Source organism: Panulirus ornatus, chromosome 26, assembly GCF_036320965.1.
Source record: "Panulirus ornatus isolate Po-2019 chromosome 26, ASM3632096v1, whole genome shotgun sequence".
Lineage (NCBI taxonomy): Eukaryota > Metazoa > Arthropoda > Malacostraca > Decapoda > Palinuridae > Panulirus > Panulirus ornatus.
Window position 1 is genome coordinate 3,791,574 of NC_092249.1, and position 19,103 is coordinate 3,810,676.

General features: G+C 43.9%; 1 protein-coding gene across 5 annotated transcripts in view; it reads right to left on the reverse strand.

The window, feature by feature from the left end:
* Window positions 1-1,273: 1,273 nt before the first annotated feature.
* FMRFa (FMRFamide propeptide) overlaps window positions 1,274-19,103 on the reverse strand; it is a 198,941-nt gene continuing 181,111 nt past the window's right edge. For all 5 annotated transcript variants that reach the window (XM_071677879.1, XM_071677882.1, XM_071677880.1 and 2 more), the window contains 4 exons: window positions 7,236-7,517; window positions 5,182-5,229; window positions 3,895-4,170; window positions 1,274-3,397 (listed from right to left, as the gene is read on the reverse strand). In XM_071677879.1, the coding sequence (XP_071533980.1) occupies window positions 2,884-3,397; window positions 3,895-4,170; window positions 5,182-5,229; window positions 7,236-7,517 (1,120 nt within the window). In that variant the 3' untranslated portion in view covers window positions 1,274-2,883. The remainder of the gene's footprint in view (window positions 3,398-3,894; window positions 4,171-5,181; window positions 5,230-7,235; window positions 7,518-19,103) is intronic.

The window sequence follows — 19,103 nt, forward strand, 5'->3', positions numbered from 1 at the left end:
GAACCGATCCTTCAGTACGTTACCCGTACATACCATTGGTATACTTCTTTGGATCCCATTCTAGTAAATGAAGTACAAGTGTTTTGACCTTACGTATTGGCAAAAAGAAGACTGTCGCGGCGCAATATAAGTCCGAAATGTAGTAATGTAAGGCCTCAAGTAGTCTCGCAAGAGGTTCCTGTGACTCACCATGATTCGCACACCTTGTGAATATCTAGACCTCACCGAAAGACTAAGCCTTCAACAGACAATTGAATTTACTACACTACCTTTCCGTAGGCGTTCGTTTTTTCTCCTGTCGTACAGTTAGTGCTGGAAATGATCTTAAAGGAGCTTTGCTTCCAGCGTGATTTTGCTTTCTTCGGGACCTTTTCTACGGCTGAAGGTAAACTGCCTCTTTCTCGATCACAAAAGGTTGTTTTTGGTTTAAATAAATCAAGCTTTACGTATGGCAGCCCTGAATCTTGCAGCAGCCACAGTAGCTTACATATGATTTGCTCAGCCCAAGAGGCACTGTGTAAAGTGTCCAATAGTCTCGTCCAAGATTTGGTTGACATAATAATTGTTTCAAATAAGTGGAAGTAATTTGTGGATACTAGAAATAACTGGATAATACACGTTTCTTTCTTTTGTGAGTAGTTTTCTATCTATCCATGTCTCTGACGCCCAATCCCTTCGGGAATGCCCTCAAGGGATTGGCCAATTGGTGAACTCCAGTGCCGCTTCTTAGCCTTTAGTGCCTCGCCCTTAACAGGCCACCGACAGATGGCAACTCCACTGCAGTGTTTGCAGAGGCTACTACCAAATGTCTTATTCATTACTACTATCTAATGCTCACAGGTAATGTTCCTAGCTACTACTTCTACCTAATGCAAGTCTAATATTCTACTTTTATTTACTGTTTCTACCATTTTTGCCTTAAAAGGCTGGCCTAACGCATAGCGTTCACCGTAGGAATAACTAGTTACGAAGAATGAGTTGTGCGAGTTAAGTGTTGTCAAATGTGACGTGTGACAAGGAATTGTACATTTGTGGGTGAGGCAGAAAGAAAAAGACAGCTACCAGGGTCAGAGGAATGCAACTTGACAACCACTGAAGTGCTGGCACACTACACACTCGTCACACACCCTCCCAATACTCAGGCGGGTAGCACCAGTAATATAACTCCCTGGTAGGTGGCTACCTAACCATCTACTACCTCCTGAGTAGTTTCAAAGTAAGGATTAATAAAAACTCATGAGAAATAAATACTTTATTTCAGCAAAATGCAGGGGAGGTGTCTTTCAAGAAGTGTAGTTATGCTGTTTGACTAGATTGGCCTATGACTTCTCATCATTTTGTTACTAGCATTCAGCAGTAACAGTATATAATCACTGACGATTATCAAGGGGTCGGCCAAGTCATAAATAATCCCAACAAGGTACTCCAGTTAGTAGGTAATCAGATAATTCCTGCTTCATCTCCGTAGAGTCCAGTTCGTAGATGAAGTTGATGACACACAAAGGGACACAGGTATGAGAGGCTGAGGGGCGTGAGGTTGGGGTAACTCCCTCCCACAGCAATGCCTTCAGCACAACCAACAACAGTACACACCATGTGAGGTCTCTGGTGTGGACACGGGGGGGGGAGCGTAAACATAAGACATTCTAGTTTGCGGGCACTCGATTCCCTCCTCGGTGTCTTACCACTTACTTCTAAACAAAAATAGATTATGATTATCGTATCTATGAGTATGTTGGGAAGCGGCCCTTCCATCAGACTACCCATATATTCGAATGCTTCATCTACATTCAATCGCCTTGATTTGTCTCACCACTAACCTGTCTACATGATTCTATTGATTGGTGAACGAGCCAGTCTGATCAAACGCTCCTTTTCCAAACACACTCAATACCATTATTACATTTATCCCAGCCATATAAAACTAATCCAATAATTTTATATGTAATTTGTAATATGGATATGTATGAATGATATACATTTTTTTTTGTGGTACGGATAACAAGGCATTAAAGGATAAAAAGTAGTTAAAACAATATCAATTGATTTATTGACTAGATTCGATAATCACTAAAATATCACCTGGTTAGAGTATTCAGAGATTAGTGATGTACTCATCACCATAAGTAAACTATATAGTCATTTTCACAAAGATATCCAGCCTTTGTCGAAAAATATATATAACTTCAGAATATAACAGAAATATGTATATATAAATTAACAACCATTCATACAACTTTTAACGTTAACACAGGAATAGTTTATATTAGTCATGTTACCTTTGCATGGGTAGAAATATATATCAATTCCCACAAATTAAGTGTACATATATAACTTTTCAGGGATAACACCCCCACAGTCGAGTACTCGCTAACTTGCCCTGTCTAAAGCTCCGAAAAAAAAAAATATGTACAGTGCTCACACACACATACATACAGTCACACGGTGTACTTACTTAGATTACTGACAAACACGGGTCGGTAATGATTTCTTTCTGGTTATAATGACAGCCTTTATTACATATATATATAGAGAGCTGCTACTTTTTATTACATCTGCATCAATATATAAGAACAGCAACTTTTATATGCTTGCCCAAGCATCTCATGTAAATTTAAGGTTATATAAATTTTCAGAACTTCAAAATTCACTGAGCTTTTGCAGTTATCTCCCATCAACACTTCTGTACATGAATATAATGCAAGTTGAGAGGTTTCGGGGAGTATCATTCGTCATCATGCAACAGATGCATTTAGCAAACAATGAGATTGGTTACACGAAAGTATATTTTGGTATATTCGAGTGGCGTCGTGAGGTCACTAAGAAGAGCGGGGGTCTTGAGAGGGTGGGAAAGGGGCGGAAGTCAACATGATCTTGTCCAGCTTAACCGAACCTGAGGAAGTTTCTTGCGGGTGCCCTCACGTAGCGGGGGTATTCCATGGGCTCGTTGGAAGATGAGTCGGCTTCGTCCCGTTTGCCGAATCTGAGGAAATTGCGGTTGCGGCCGAAGCGGAGGAAGCTTCGGTTGTAGGAGCGTTTCTTCATGTCTGGTGACTCTTCGGAGGAGGAGTCATCGATGACTTCTTCTTCAGGCAGGACGTCCAGGGCCCAGGAGGCGGGGCTGCGAGGAGAGAACGCAACGTAATCGTAATAGCCTGGGGCGGATCGCTTGAATCGCTGGGTATTACTCTCGCCGGACTCGAATGATTCAGTGTTGTCGCCGCTGCGAACTGCAGACACTTCGTGCTTGGCCCGAGACATGGGCTGGATGGGAGTAGGAGAGGGTGTGGAGGTGATTTCCAGAGTCTTCTGCTCATCTTCGCAACCTTCGCAGGTCAGCTGACGGTCAACGGATCGACCGAAACGGAGGAAGTTGCGGTCTTCGCCACGTCCAAACCTGGGAGAGACAGAGAGATAAGACATTAAAAGGTACAATTATAAAACCGAAATATGAGAGAAAGATTATTCCAGACAAAGACACAGGCCGTGGTTCTGAACTGCAGGGTGTCACAAGCGGATGAGAACAACACATCCGAAAAGGAGTGAACGAAAACGCACAAGAATGGATGTTGCAGCAGCGGAATCAAACTTGGACGAGACAAAAAGGATACAGATGAGGTACGATATAAAAAAAAAAAGAGCGAAAACCAAACAAACAAAGATGATTACCTGGTCACATATCTTAAAATCTCAGCCATTAAGATCATCAAAATGACGTCCTGGAGTCATCTCTTTGCTCTTATCATTTAAGGTTGCTTGTATCCACCGCTATCGAAAATCATAAGACAGAAAACGACGTGCAAATAAAAAGCATCGATCATGAAAGAATCGGAAACTACAGCAGGACTAATTTCCATAGCATTCAACCCTTAAGGTAGAGCCTATGAGCCCCACCTCAAGAAGTTCCTGTTGCCACGGCCGAAGCGGAGGTAGTTCTTGTGGGCGCCTCTCTTCTCTTCAGCTGGAATGTCTTCAACCTCGTTGTGGAGTCCCTCAGCAAATTCCATTGGTCCTCTGGTCATGTCCAGTTCCTCCCCGTCGGAACGTCCGAACCTGAGGAAGTTGCGTGATGGGCTGCGACCGAAGCGGAGGAAGTTGCGGCCTCGCTTCTCGAGGGCGTCGTCCAGCTCGTCGTCGGTCTCGAAGTCTGTGAAATCGCCGCGTCCGAATCTGGAATACCAATACATGGAATGACTATATGCGTAGTGGAACATCTCTTAATCTGATCTATCTCATCGAATCACCTACGTTTTCATGATACAGGATGTGATCACTTCTCCCGCTCTCTTAGAAATATAAATCAACACAAATCTATCTGTCCATCTATATCTCTAACGCCCGGTCCCTCTGAGAACTCCCTCAAAGGGGGTGGCTACAGAAATATCCTCTCCACAACTAGTGAACTCCAGTGTCGCTTCATGGCCTACTAGTGCTTCACCCTTAACAGGCCACTGGCAGAGGGGGAAATCTAGCGCAACATCAAACAGCCAACATCAACACTCAACTTCTCAATGAAAATTTCTCTTTTCGTTTCGTCCGCGTAGCTTCGCCTTCTCCCAAGAACCCATGTTTTGGACTGTCCCCTTGTGACAACTGGAGTCACACATAATTACATTTTGCCACGACCATTTGAACATTTTATAGATCCTGATCAAACCTGACACACATATAAGGCTATATATTAGCCACTGAGGTGATTTCATAATACTTACTAATGATTTTACCCTAACCAATAAACAAAAGAATGCTGACCCCCACATCGTGGGCATAAACTTACTACCTGATAATATCTGGAGGCATCTTACCCTTATAACTATGACAACCTTTTCCTATATACGTATCTAAATCTCCCCTGACACTGATAAACGTAATAAAGGACTCATTCCCCCTTCAGGTTACTGAATATAGAGGATATGGTCATGAGGACTGACTTTCACAATGACCATCACAAACGATTTCCTTTGAAATGAAGCACATCATCTATCAAGTGACACAGAGAGTGGATATCTATTTACCAAATGACCTTAAAATGACAAAAAAAACCTTACAATCCTAAGTTTTACAGGCACACAGGACGATTGAACATATGTCTGATCCTTTTCAAATGTATTTCATGGCAGTTATCGCATTATAAATCATCAGTAAAGGACTGGAAACATTAGTTTTCTTGGCACAACCAACCTTAGGAAGTTGCGACCGCCTCTCTTCTCCTCATCACTGCGCCCGAACCTGAGGAAGGAAGAACACCTTTTCAACATAAGGTAATAATCATCGACTCCAGGTTAACATATGTGAATGAGATGCCGACTACATCCATCATCTTGAGTCTCTAAGGATCCCTCTCTGTTAACAGACTATGAAATAAATGCTATCAAGACTCTAAGGATGTCTGTTAACAGACTATAAAAGAAAAGCTATCAAGACTCTCTTAGGATCTCTCTGTTAACAGACTACATGAAATGTTATCAAACTATCTATTTCTGTAGGGAACATTTACCATGTTAAAATGTTCTATTCCATGAAAGATATTCTGGATCCTTTGCCATATGATTATACTCTCCTGACCTAATTGTTTCTGTCTACAAAGGTGAAATCCTTCTTCGTCTGAGCTGGACACCCATCCAGCGGTGCACTCACAATACCCTCACAACACCCCTAGTGATGCATTATGCTGCGACTCTCTCTCCGGCGATGAACTTGAAGCAGCCTCTACTGGTGTGTCCAAACACAGGCCCTTTACCGAGACACTCGGAACAGTTCGAAATCCTGGAGTAATTCCCTGGGGTACGTCTTTGCTCTCCCAGCTCAGCACGGAAGCCCCAGCCCTCCTCGCAATACACTCAGGAGGAGCAATAGCCCCCTCCAGTTAAAGCACTCACTCCAGCACCTCCTTCCCTCATGATATAACTTGCCTTGCCCTCTTTCCACACACACACACACACACACACACACACACCCCTTCCTTTCCAGGTCGGGCTATTTACCTATGCTATCCATCAATGTCTTCTCCCTCTTCCCTCTCCCTCATCACCAATGACACTCAATTCTCCTTCCCTCCCATCCTTTGCTTCCCAACCCTCCCCCTTTTCCTTACCCCAAGGGAGGCAGATCAAATTTTCAGGCGAAACTCGCGAACAGAGAGAGACCTTGTATTCTACCCCAACCCTTGGTACTAAGCTGTCAAATGTAGACGAGACACAGGGAAGTCTTATAGCATCCGACAATTTTTGCCTGTTTTGGAAACGGTATTATAAGCCACCAATCCAAGGGGATTTACCCCTGAGCTCTCAATGTTTCAATTATCCTTCACCAACCTCTAAATGGCTGCCTCTCTCTCTCTCTCTCTCTCTCTCTCTCTCTCTCTCTCTCTCTCTCTCTCTCTCTCTCTCTCTCTCTCTCTCTCGATCACTTGAATTCTACATATCGATCCTCCCACATCCTCACTTGATCGAAATTCGCCTCTACCTTACCATAAAACTACCATGGATCTAGTGTTCAGAGTTCCCCCAAAACAATGCTGTGGAACCTGTATCCCACTGAGCTTGAGTCTTTTTCAAGAATTCTCAAGAGCATCCAGGGATAGGGGCCTTCCCAATACCCATAGCTTTCCTATCTCCCTACAGCTGCGCGCCAATTACCACAGCACAACTCAACGTCCATCTCTTCTGAGTAGGTTTTCCTTGTAGTGGCACTCCCACTGCCTGGTACTCTTCCCCAGCACGTCTCTTGTACCTTGGGCCCTTCAAGTATATATTCCAGGTCCTGGTAACAGCATGTTATGGGCCCCTCAACCCCTCGTACACCTACGCACACACTAGCCAAGGGTTTTGAAAACAGTCTTATTCTTACAAGTACACTTTTGGAAATCTAATTCTGCACAGCATCTGAAATGTGAAGCAATATCTGACGGGCGGCACTACTAAGTACACGGATAGATAATGAAAGAAAATGAATATATTTCAAAGGCACCACGGACAATATTACGATCCCATTCAACTCTGTACTTGTCTTCTCTTTCATTTTCAGTCCTTACCCGGGCGCCCTACTGGTCCTGGAGGGCAACAATGGCCTAACCCCCCCAATTCCAAGAGAGCCCTGTCTTCACCACCGTACTCACCGGAAACCCTTAATGACTCAACCCATTTTTTCTCTTACCCGCCCTCAAACACCCGCTCCCTAAGTGCCCCCACCCCTTTAGAGCAAGAGACCCTGTGCCTCGCCTCGTCCTTTCTTACCTCAAGTAGTTTCTGCTGTTGTATCCTCTTTTGATGCCCTCCTGCTCGGTGGGGATGGCTGCGTCTTCTCCGTTCATCCATGCCTGGCTGCTGGGGAGGATGTATTTGAGGAGGCGCTTCTCAGGAGGGGCGAAAGGACCCTCTGGGCTGTGGGCGGAGGCGATATCCTGCGTGGGCGGATTTAATGCGGCTGGAACGGGCGGAACGGGAGGAGCTTGGGTCTGGGCGCAGCGGGTGATGGCCGACAGGAAAAGGAACGCTGCAACAATCATGTCACACAACCTGTGAACGAAGAAAATGGGTATCGGTTAGAAAACGACGCAAAGCAGAGAAATCAAAAGTCATTAAATCTACGATTCGCTACGCTAAAAGGCCCAAACGCATGACTTAACCTGGAAGACATTTAATTCCAGTTCGAAACTCGTTGCCTTAAGGGTACTACATGTTCTGATACTATCAGAATTCGCGTTCCATTACGATACATTCATCTATCGCCCACAATACAAAGAAATTCAAATAGCGATAGATTACAGGATCCTAATGAGGTCGTTTGTAATAGGCTGGATGAGATCAGAAACTCATAGATAAGTGTGGGTAAAGTAGAAAGACAATACATATTTTTTAAGGATGAAAATCTGTAATGTTTCGTGTCACTAAGGCGCAAATAACACCAGTCGTGGATTTAGAAGCGAAACGTTTATCAAGTCCATTCGTAAACGTATCAACGTTTTCGTCAAGTTGTCAAACGTGACTTCACCTCTACATACATGACTCAAACTGCATTTTCAAATGAACTCAAGAATTTTAACCAATAAAGGTAACCTTATCTGGATTTTTTCCTCGAGAAAATGACAGAAAAGAGACGAGAGAGAGAGAGAGAGAGAGAGAGAGAGAGAGAGAGAGAGAGAGAGAGAGAGAGAGAGAGAGAGAGAGAGAGAGAGAGAGAGAGAGAGAGAGAGAGAGAATCATCAAAGAAAACGGAGGGACACCACTTTACGTAGTAGATTCCCCGCTGGAACATTTCATTTGCGTGCCCCATTACCTTGGCAAAAACTGTTTTCGTCGTACGCAAAGTGGTGGCACTCTGCTTTGTTAGTGTTTGCAGGAGTTTTCTTATACATTGCTCATGCCAGTAATATTCCAGACGAGCAGTTGGGAGTATTCTTGTGGTAGCGTATAGACAAAGGTGGTGTGGCGCGGGTATTCTTGTGGTAGAGTATAGACAAAGGTGTGGCGCGGGTATTCTTGTGGTAGAGTATAGACAAAGGTGGTGTGGCGCGCGGATCACACCGGTGATGGCGCTCTTGCCTTTACTAGGAACCAGGATCTTAAACCTGGCACTCATTAGCCTTAGTGCCAGGCCGCAAGTGAGTCCACCACGGACGCAAAACAGTGCTACACTTAAGTATAGAAATCAAGAAGGAGCGAAGTCCTTCCGCAATCGTGCAAGAGAATGAGCCAATCTGCCAACGGCATCTCGTGCTCAGCAGCTTTCCCCTGCAACTCAAAAGAACTGGCGACCGATGTATTCTTCACGTCGAGAGCGTTGGGGCTGTGCAACATCCGGCAGTTTCTGTCCCCTGGGGGCAGGTGAGTCTACAACACTCACCTTCGATGGACATGACAGTTAATCTTATCCCAAGGCAGCAGCGGCCGTTAGAAAAGAAAAAAAAAAGACGAGGTTCCAGATTTTGATATTTTTTCCGCCAAGGTCTGTGAGGAAAACAGAAAACGTTATATAAAATAATATTCTGTGTTAGTTAAAAAAAAAAAAAGTATGCAAGTATCTAGTTATAGATACGAGTGGGTGTGTATTTCTTCTCAAAATGTTGCTTGCTAACTCAAGAGATACTCTCTATATAGAGTCTAAACAAAGGCGTGTATCATCATCAAGTCTTTCCCAAAGTCTTGCTCAATGTTAGGATGATGTTGTAAGGCTTATAAAGTAAGGTGAATATAGCTATATATCTTAAGTATCCACAATGTGCCCAAAGCCTTTGGCTCAAAGTCTGATGCATCGTATATTTCCTACGGGAGGAGTTGATACCAGTGGTCAATCGTGGTAGGAAGAAGGATGGAAGAGGAGAAGGAAGAGGAGGAGGGGTGAGAGAGAGAGAGAGAGAGAGAGAGAGAGAGAGAGAGAGAGAGAGAGAGAGAGAGAGAGAGAGAGAGAGAGAGAGAGAGAGAGAGAGAGAGAGAGAGAGAGAGAGAGAGAGAGAGAGAGAGAGAGAGAGAGAGAGAGAGAAGGATTCTACAATCGCGAAACAGGAGAGGAAAAGAAGGTAGAGACAAAAGGCTGAGGTAGGGAGAGGCACCAAGCAGACGAGAAGAAGGCTGGAAAGGAAAGAATATAAGGTGTCTCAAGTTTTCCATGCTTAATAGAAAGCAATACTGTTCCATCAACAGGTCTCACACCAAATGGTCTTTTGAGTTAAAGAAAAAAAGGATGGCCAGACTCTCTTTGCCTCACAGGATCTTAATTGCTCAACTACAATTCCCCCTCGGCAGAGACCATGAGGGAAAAATTGACTCCCATAAAAAAAGTCTTGCGTTACTCCGTACATGAATGTGTGAGACGCATGTGTGTGTGTGTGTGTGTGTGTGTGTGTGTGTGTGTGTGTGTGTGTGTGTAATAGCCGCCGATCATGGACAAAGGCGCTTACTGAGGATAAAAACAATAGGAAATCAGACAAAGAGACAAAATCATTACTCTGAGAACTTTCAGAGGCGGTGGTAAAGCACACCTTTGAAAAAAAAAAGAGTTGAAGGTCAGACGATCGAGCTACAGGAAGCAGTGCTGAGCCCTTCAGTAAGAACAGTGCGAGGGCAAGATACAACAGTTACAGCCAAGGCTCACAGGTCAGTCCGGGGAAGAACAGCTAGGGTGAACTGTGGGGAGGTTAACTGGGGCGGAGAATCTGGCCAAGGCACAGCCACATCTGCTGACCACCTCCTGGGAGAGGCGAGTCGTGGTTTTCTTCATTCTCTCTCTCTCTCTCTCTCTCTCTCTCTCTCTCTCTCTCTCTCTCTCTCTCTCTCTCTCTCTCTCTCTCTCGTTCCCTACATATATATATATATATCCTTCCCCTTTTCATCCCTATATTCTACCAATCTTTCTCAAGAGAACATTTGACGTTATCGTTCGATATTGTATAGCTGAAAACTGTATGTCTATGGTTTGCGTGCATTCCTTAAAAAAAAAAAAAAAAAGCCAATTCTGTCTTTTCATCTCTATAACGGGAAGTTTTTTCTTTTTCTTTTCCCTCAGTATTCCTCTATTCAATTCTCTCCCACGTCAACAGTGTTCCACAATCTTTTCACCGTCACTACTGCTTCTGCCATTTCCCCCTCACCCACCACCGCCTCTTCGTTCACAAGTTCCTCTCGCTCCTCTTTCCCTTTACTCTCTCTCTCTGTCTTACCTCACCTTCCCTTCGCTCCCTCTCAGTCCTTCGCCTTATCATCTCCCCCCCCCCCCCCCCATTTCCCCCAACCCACATCTCCCATTACTCAACTCTTCAGTCTGATGTCCAGTGTCACTCACTCGTCCAGGCTCGTCCAAAGGACAAGGTCTTTGGCTGTCACACCACAGCCTGGAAATACTACCTAGCTGGGACAGGCCCTCCGTAAGTGTCTTTCCAGGATAAAAACAGAGCTGCCTAAGAGGCGTGTTTGAGTCCAGTGTATGTGGGACGGTCCCGACCCAGGGGTATGGATGTGGTGCCCGGGAACTATCTTTAAATCCAAGAGCCACCCGGTGAAGTACTACCCAACTAAGGACTGTTGAAGCGATGCTCGGAAACCATATCTTACACCCGTCGGGATTGATGTCTTTACCTTTTTGTCTCATGAAGCTAAACCACCGGCCTATGGTCATCTCCCAACATACACCAGCGATCATTTCACCATAACAATGTCCCCTCACTCTTCATGTCATTTTCTATCCCTTCCACTTACTATGTATCACGTATTGTGTCAATGAAAATGAATTCCCCTAGAGATACAACTCAACACGAAGCGTTCAAAAACGTATCATTCTTCGATGCCAACCCCCCCCCCCCCCCCCACACACACACACACACACCTACTTTATCCAGGAAGGTATAATTACCCTAACGACCTTCGCTGGTTAGCATAATTAGACCTCGACAAAATCTCCCGGTAGCAATGTTTTCCCTCTATAATATACGAGTGTCCAGCGATAAAGAACGGGTCCTCACTTTAACTCGTTGAATCCTCTTGTGATACCAGTAAAATGACATAAGATATACAGGGGTTACGTATCGTCACTGAGATGAACCAGAGCGAATGAAACAGTCAGGGGGGAAACCATGGATAGGTCTGTGGATCCTAGTTGTGGACAGGGGGTCTTCGGTCTCGGCGAATTATACATGACAATTATATGGTGGATGTGAGCGAACGAGGCCTTTTCTCTGTCTGATCCCGGCGTTATCTCGCTAACGCAGGGAAACAATGCGTCTGCCGAACGATTAACACAGCAACAAGCACAGAAGATAACAGACCCCCTAAGATGAACGTCCAGTCAAAGATGTTTCCTCCAACACATCTGTCATGTCAACACCTCCTGGCTCGCGTCCCCATCTAGTATAACCAACGACCCTCATCTACTAACATTTCCGATATTCCTCGGATGAAGATGCACTTCGCGGATATACCTTTCAAATTTCTAGTGCAGAGAGAGAGAGAGAGAGAGAGAGAGAGAGAGAGAGAGAGAGAGAGAGAGAGAGAGAGAGAGAGAGAGAGAGAGAGAGAGAGAGAGAGAGAGAGAGAAACCAAACGAAGGTGCTGCACGTTCGTCGCCTATGTAACTTCCTCAATCTACGTTCGTGAACGAATCTTAAAACACAGCTAGGAAAAAAAAAAAGGACAGATACGTGATTGGAATCCTCACAGAAGTAGCCATAAGTCGACAGGAGTCTTGGAGAAGGGGGGCAAGAAACACACAGGAGATAAAAGTACACCCACGACATTTATTCAGGGAACTTTAAGGCTCATTCCGGCGTTCGTCAAACGTCCAAACTCGAAAAAAGGGACGAAGAATTGACTCGAAAAAGCCGATTGCTCAAAGTGAAAGCATCTGTGATTTATCTAGAGATCAAAGCTCCACCATTGATGTTCAGATTTTCCACCTTATGGGTTTGCGTCGCGCACAAGGCCTTTTTTTTTTTTTTTTTCAACGGCTCAGCTTCCAGCGAGGGAGTTCTGGAATGACAGAAGAAAAAACTTGTGAGACGCAAGGAGGCAGATTTGCAATTTCTTCCTGGCGTGAAAAAGAGAAGGAAAAAATAGCTCCAACGAGCAGACGGATAAAACGCCAAAAACGCCGACGTATTAAGCAAGAATCTGTGTGTGAGAGAGAGTCGGACGCCCACAAAACACAAGCCAAAACAATTTTTTTTTTGGTGAGGGTGTTCAGCTCTGAGCAACAGCTCCACGTACGACCTCTTCTAAGGGACATCCTAACGAGGGTATGAGACTAACGGGCAATTTATATCGAAGGCGTTGTCTCACACAAGAGAAACAAAGCCTTTCGCTGGTAAAAAAAAAAAAAAAAGGCCTCACAATAAATCTCTGGCGGATATTAGTAGCTGGCAACAGGCGTTGCAGACCAGTTTAAAATCGCAGGATCAGAACGACGAATAAAACTGGAAATAACACAGTTGTGTAACGCTCTAACCTGCCCCAAACATCGTACACTGAATATAACTGAAGATATATATACAATATTGGGCTTTAGGGCCGGAGACTTTATGGTGGATAAGACCAGAAACAGAACAGTGGTATTCAGTGATACTCAAAGTTACTTTGAAGGAAGAGGTTGGGGGGTATCATCAAGGCCCTAAGACTGTGGCATGAGTTGCATCCTTCCTCACTGTCCATCCCACACAACACAGCTTCAACACCACGCTTACAATCGAAGTCTAAAGTAAAAAAAGGAATATTTTGCTCTCAAATCTTTTCACGTATGAAACAACTGGCAGCGGGGGAGGTGGAGGAGGAGGAGGAAGAGGACGGGGAAAAAAAAAAGGTATATCGCTGTACGTTCACACAGGATCAAAACAGCATTTCTGTTACTCGTTTATCGAGTTTTGTTTTCCAGTAGATCAGATTTTCCTTCATCAAGGTACACTGTTACACCAGCAATACTCCCTTGTAACCCGACTGTGTTTCATGTGTTGAGAGAGAAAGAGAGTGAGTGAGTGAATGAGGGAGGGAGTTTTGATAGTCTTGCGTGTTGACGTATACTATGAACAAATGAATCACGAGTTCCATGAATAGTTTCAGAGTATTATCGGAAAATCTTAAGTCAAGAGACAGATTTCCCAAGATGAGCGCGTATCGATCTACAGTCTCACAACTGACCAAGAGGTAATGCAGATAAAAAATGATATATATCTTTACGTAACATTGAGTTATGCAGTATTCTTCCTGATATTAATCTACAGCACTTTTGCCAAGTCTACATTCATATAGTTATCGAACGCAAACATACATCATTGCACAGCTGGGGTAACCCATGATATGTGAAAGATATCGTACTCATTAGTTCAAAGTTATCGTGCTTACAGATCTTGCACATCCAGTACGTGCTTGCGTCTTCTCCGCTTAAGCCACTGTGATAACCAACACCACAACATATCCTAGAAGGACAGTAAGTCAAGGGGTTTACGCATACTGTGAACGTGGATGCGTTCGGATGATACGCCGTTACGCTGAGCGTTCCGCCGCCGAAGATGCGTAACGTACGCTCGGGGAAGCGATCATCAAATGTCTTTCGTCCACAAGACGGGTGGTAATACAAGGGATACAGCACCTTTACGAAGAGGACTGGCATCAGACACGGGCACGGCCATTATAAATATGTGGCGCCTCATAATGAGGCAACATAAGCGCCCTGAGTTATGACAATACGCGTCACACACAAGATTAACGGATCCCCCCGAGACGCGACGACAGTAATTAAGGCTAATTAGCGCAACCCGCTTCGTTATGGCGAGTCTTTAACACCCGTTCCACACTGGCTTCAGAAAGCACCAATGATCATCGAAAAAATTAGTGTGAAATATCCTCCGCGGTTGGCGACTCAAGGGCATCATTAGCATAAAGTTTCCTGCTTAAGGGAAAAAAAAAAAAGAGGAAAAAAATGGTTTAAAATAAGAGGGTGAAATGTTGCCTCGAACCCCTAGTCAGCAGTTACCGTCAAATGTATAAACAATTACCAGAGCAACCGTGGGATTCTTACACTATGAATGCGAGGTGTACTGCAAAATAATTCTTTTTATTTAAGCCACTGCAGTACAATTTATGCCTCCCTGTAACCTCCACGCTACTGAGAATATGAATATACATTCATTATCTTAATTGATACTAATAATGATAATGGACTGTACATTATAATGCTTTATGTACGACAGCTCGAGTGGTGGGTGTGTGCGAATGGTGCCTCTCATTTGTATATTCTTGACGCCGTGCACTTCTGTAAGGATGATAAGCAACTGGGTATAAAAACGATACAGTCAGAAAGAATGCTATACACCTATATCTATATCTCATTTGGGATGTTACTGCGACATTTATCTAAAGACTTTATCATCGCACTTGGGAATAGTTCGTTAACAAGACACAATGAGTTGTTGGCTAACAATACTATTTACCCGAAATCAACGCTTAGCATTACTATACATCACGAGAAATCAAACTAAAAAAATGTTAATACGAGATGAATGTAATCAAGAATATTTAGATTAAGTTTGATATAACCATTAAGAACGCAAGAAAAAAGAAAGTATAAGAAAAGGAATATTTAACGAAAGAAGCTGAGAAAATGGGAAAGAAAGCCTAGGAAACATTAGGAACAAAACATTGTAAATGGACGGGACATTTACATGAGTTCCCTCAGTGCGATTATCCCCGGATCGCCATCGGCGTCTTCCAAGCATTATCACACAACATCCTCTCTTGCTGACCACCACTGCACACATTCTAGCAGGGACAAGAGAGAGATATAACCTTCATCTTAAAACAATCACAAGGAATTAGCGACGTCCGAGGCTTATTAGCTAAGTGCGACTGGCATGAATGACGCAACGCCAAAGAGAATCGCTTGATTCCAGCTAAAGGCATTGTTACGACAACCTCGAAGGCTACGTGTGCCATGAGAGGAAGATCTACCGTGGCAAAGGCCATTACATGAGAGAGAGAGAGAGAGAGAGAGAGAGAGAGAGAGAGAGAGAGAGAGAGAGAGAGAGAGAGAGAGAGAGAGAGAGAGAGAGAGAGAGAGAGAGAGAGAGAGAGAGAATGATGATGATTGCAGCAGCCACCGGCATAAAATCGCGGGGGCATTTTTGCTCAAAACGATAATAATCTCTCAGAATAAACATTTACAACATAATTAAAATCAATGTAGCACCGACATTAATTACTCCGAAGCAAAGAAATTTTGCATATTTTCTTAAAAGAAGCGAGTGGGCGACAGAGAAAGGAGAAGTGGGTGTGAGAGAAAGAGTGGGTGAGAGAAAGACAGAGATAATCTATCACTCAAAGACCATGTTAAAGTGATAATCACATAGGTGAACTGGTCAACTAAGGCTCCTGGATCAAACCAAATTGAAAAAACAAAAGGATGACATGGACTCATAACCCGATGGAGAGAATGCCAAAGTGGTGCCCACGAAACAGAGAGAAAAAAAGGCATCTTTGTTCTTACATAAAAGACTGTACCAGTATTCATCCAGTCTGTGTTGAGACGCTAAACTCCAGAGGCTTTGGTCCTTCTGGAAATTCCGTCCGTCCACCGTACAACTCAAGAGCCGGACGATACACCTGCGCTCGTTCCAGTTGCAGGGAAGTGATGGCATCCTGCACAGCGAGGAGTTCTTTGACGAGACTGTGGTATAATCCACAGGTAGGCAGAGTCCGGTGACACCCACGCATACACCCACACACACACACCCACCCACCCACACACACATACATACGCGAATCAATTCCTCAATTCCACTTTCGAGAGGAGAGTTCCAGGGACAGTCATCTGCTTTGTTTACATAGATTACTGAAGTGTTTGACGTTCATGCATTTCTTTATGCCTTTGTGTACATGAATGCTGCAGCTTTCACAAAGGCTTTCGCCTTCATCTGTCCTCTAAAATTGGAACTGTCACGTATTAATTTCTAACTCAGGAATGTCTGGAGGCTATAGCTTCGCCTTAAGAAATAAGATGAGCACGTTCAAGAAAGTTGAACTACCATCAGACATTCGCTGGATGATTAAGGTAGACGAAGTGAACGAGAGTTTGCACAACAATGGGTATTCAGGTGAGCTTATTGGCAATTTACTAGAGGGTAGGATGACACACATGTGAGATGGTTTGGGAATGGGATAGTCTAATGGCTAGATGGTAAACGGATGAAAGAGGATATTCATCCTAAAAATCACTTTTCAATTCGCACGATCATAGCTTGCAACTACCAAAGCTCTTCACGGTCGTGCAAAACGTAGGGCGACGATAAATGCCTTCTAACTCCAACTTAAAAAGCTTCTAAATGCACACTGAACCATTGGCACTACTTGCAATGACAGGAACTTCTCTAAATCTACGAGGTAACATATTCAAAGTGGATCTATATGCCTCATACAAAGTATTCCGTGATTAACTTGAAATTTACGAAAACGTGACACAAGGACGATTTTCTGGTAGGCCGGATCTTCTGCTGTCAAATGTGAGCTACCGACTAAGTTTATACTGAGGGCCAAGTGCTAAGAGATACTTCTGAGGTCCGTTGTTATGCAGGGAGACACACGACTGTTGCTTCTGGTGTCGCGCGTAAATGTTTAATCAACTGGACGCCAGGTGCGAGTCGAAGTCGACTAGTTCCTTTCTTGTGTCGGACCCCTGACTGGCAAGCGTGATGACCCAGCGGTGCTTCTGTGCGTCGAAACCTTGTGAGTGTATTATCGTGACAAGGATGTTGTAACCCAGTGTCTTATATCTGTATCTCCAAATTGCAGTGGTCGTTGATAAGAGTATTAGGCAGAAGCCTCTACAAACACTGCGCTAGAGTTGCCCTCTGCCAGGCTAGGAAGCGGCACTGGAGTTCACTAGTTATGAAGAGTCTATTGCCACAGGCCACCCCCTTGAGGGAGTTCCCGAAGGGGAGCTGGCGTCATAGATATAAATAGATTGTGTAACTAATCTACAATATGCATATTACTTCCATCGACATTTTTGCTACCTCTAAGGCATCACGCAAACAAGAGAATACTGGTTGCAGAGGAGGTCATATCTGTCACTTATATGAAACGATCATAAAAATTGACGAGATATCGTAACTGTAAAACTTGAAGACGTGTATAACTGTATCAAATAACAGTGTACACTACTGTAACTGTAACGCTTGTTTGATACTTGAAGACACTGTTACTATATCTGTAGGAAAATGTAACTATACCATATGGATATGTAACAGTGAGTTATAAATAGGGCAATGACTGTTAAACTGGGCAATGACTGTTACGGTAACTGGAGACGAGAAAATGTAATACAAAGGAGAGACATGCAAAGCTCACAAGTGGTAGATGACTGAACAATTAGGCGTTGAGGGACCTTAATTACAGTAGCTAGGGGTAAGAAACATGGAACCCTCTTTCTGATCAGTCACGAGTGGCCGGAGACTATAATGTACATAGTCCAGACACACACTCCTGAGGACGCATCAATAATTTCCAGATGGCTATTCTTCAAAATTCTACAGTTTATTGACATCAACTTGACTTTAGGGCTTTAATGACATCAATTTGACTCTGGAGGTGACTTACATCAACACCTCTGACCGTAAAGAAGATGAAATTGATGTGAATTGTCTGGAATAAATATACATTCTCCAGCGAGAGTCAAAACTCTTGTTTTTATTGTAGTTCAGAGACTGAAAGGGAAGCAAATCTGCATCATATTTTCCTTTTTTTTTTCCCACCGACAGTCAAATGATCTACCTACCAGTGACGCAGTACATGAAAAAAATGGGAAATCCATTAAAAAAAAACCTTTCTTTGGACAGAAATACATTCTTTTTCAGTCATGTCCAATGAAACAGTGTACATCCAACAGGACTCTTTTGTTACGAGGTGGACGTTAGAAATGATATACAGATATCCCTAGGTGAACTGACAGATCTAATACTGCTCTGCAGCACAACGAATTTCATGATATATGTTAAGATAAAAGATACAAGGATTAAGGCGGATGCCACCAGGCAAATCCTAATCCTAAGCTTCGGTAACTAGATTGGAATCCTGCTCTTCTTTTCCCCCCGCTAATCATACACTGTTTCTTTGTCTGATACTTCTTCGTGATCTTTGAAGAATATCCTGGCGCAGGAGGTCGTGCGCGTGATCTACGGACAGAATGACGGCAACGTTGTACCGAGAGAGAGAGAGAGAGAGAGAGAGAGAGAGAGAGAGAGAGAGAGAGAGAGAGAGAGAGAGAGAGAGAGAGAGAGAGAGAGACTGTCCTGATTACGGGTTTAATCCTGAAGCCGTGTCGAAGCTTCATCGGCTGGATATTCTCGCCTTCATTTCCCAAGCGACAAGGCGCATCCTATGCCGTAACGCGATTAAAAACCTCATTTTGACCCGGGCATTTCTTGAAGGTTTTTCTCCCGGTGAGAGAAACATCCATGTGTTTACTGTTAGCCAGAGTAACTATGCCCCCCCCCCCCCCCCCCTTCCTCTCGTATCACTATAATAATGGTCTGTCTGACATCCCTATACGTGACTTCAAGATACATCAGACGATGTCTGTGATTTCTGCCCCCCCCCCGAAAAAAAAAGAGAAACGATGGGGGGAAAAAA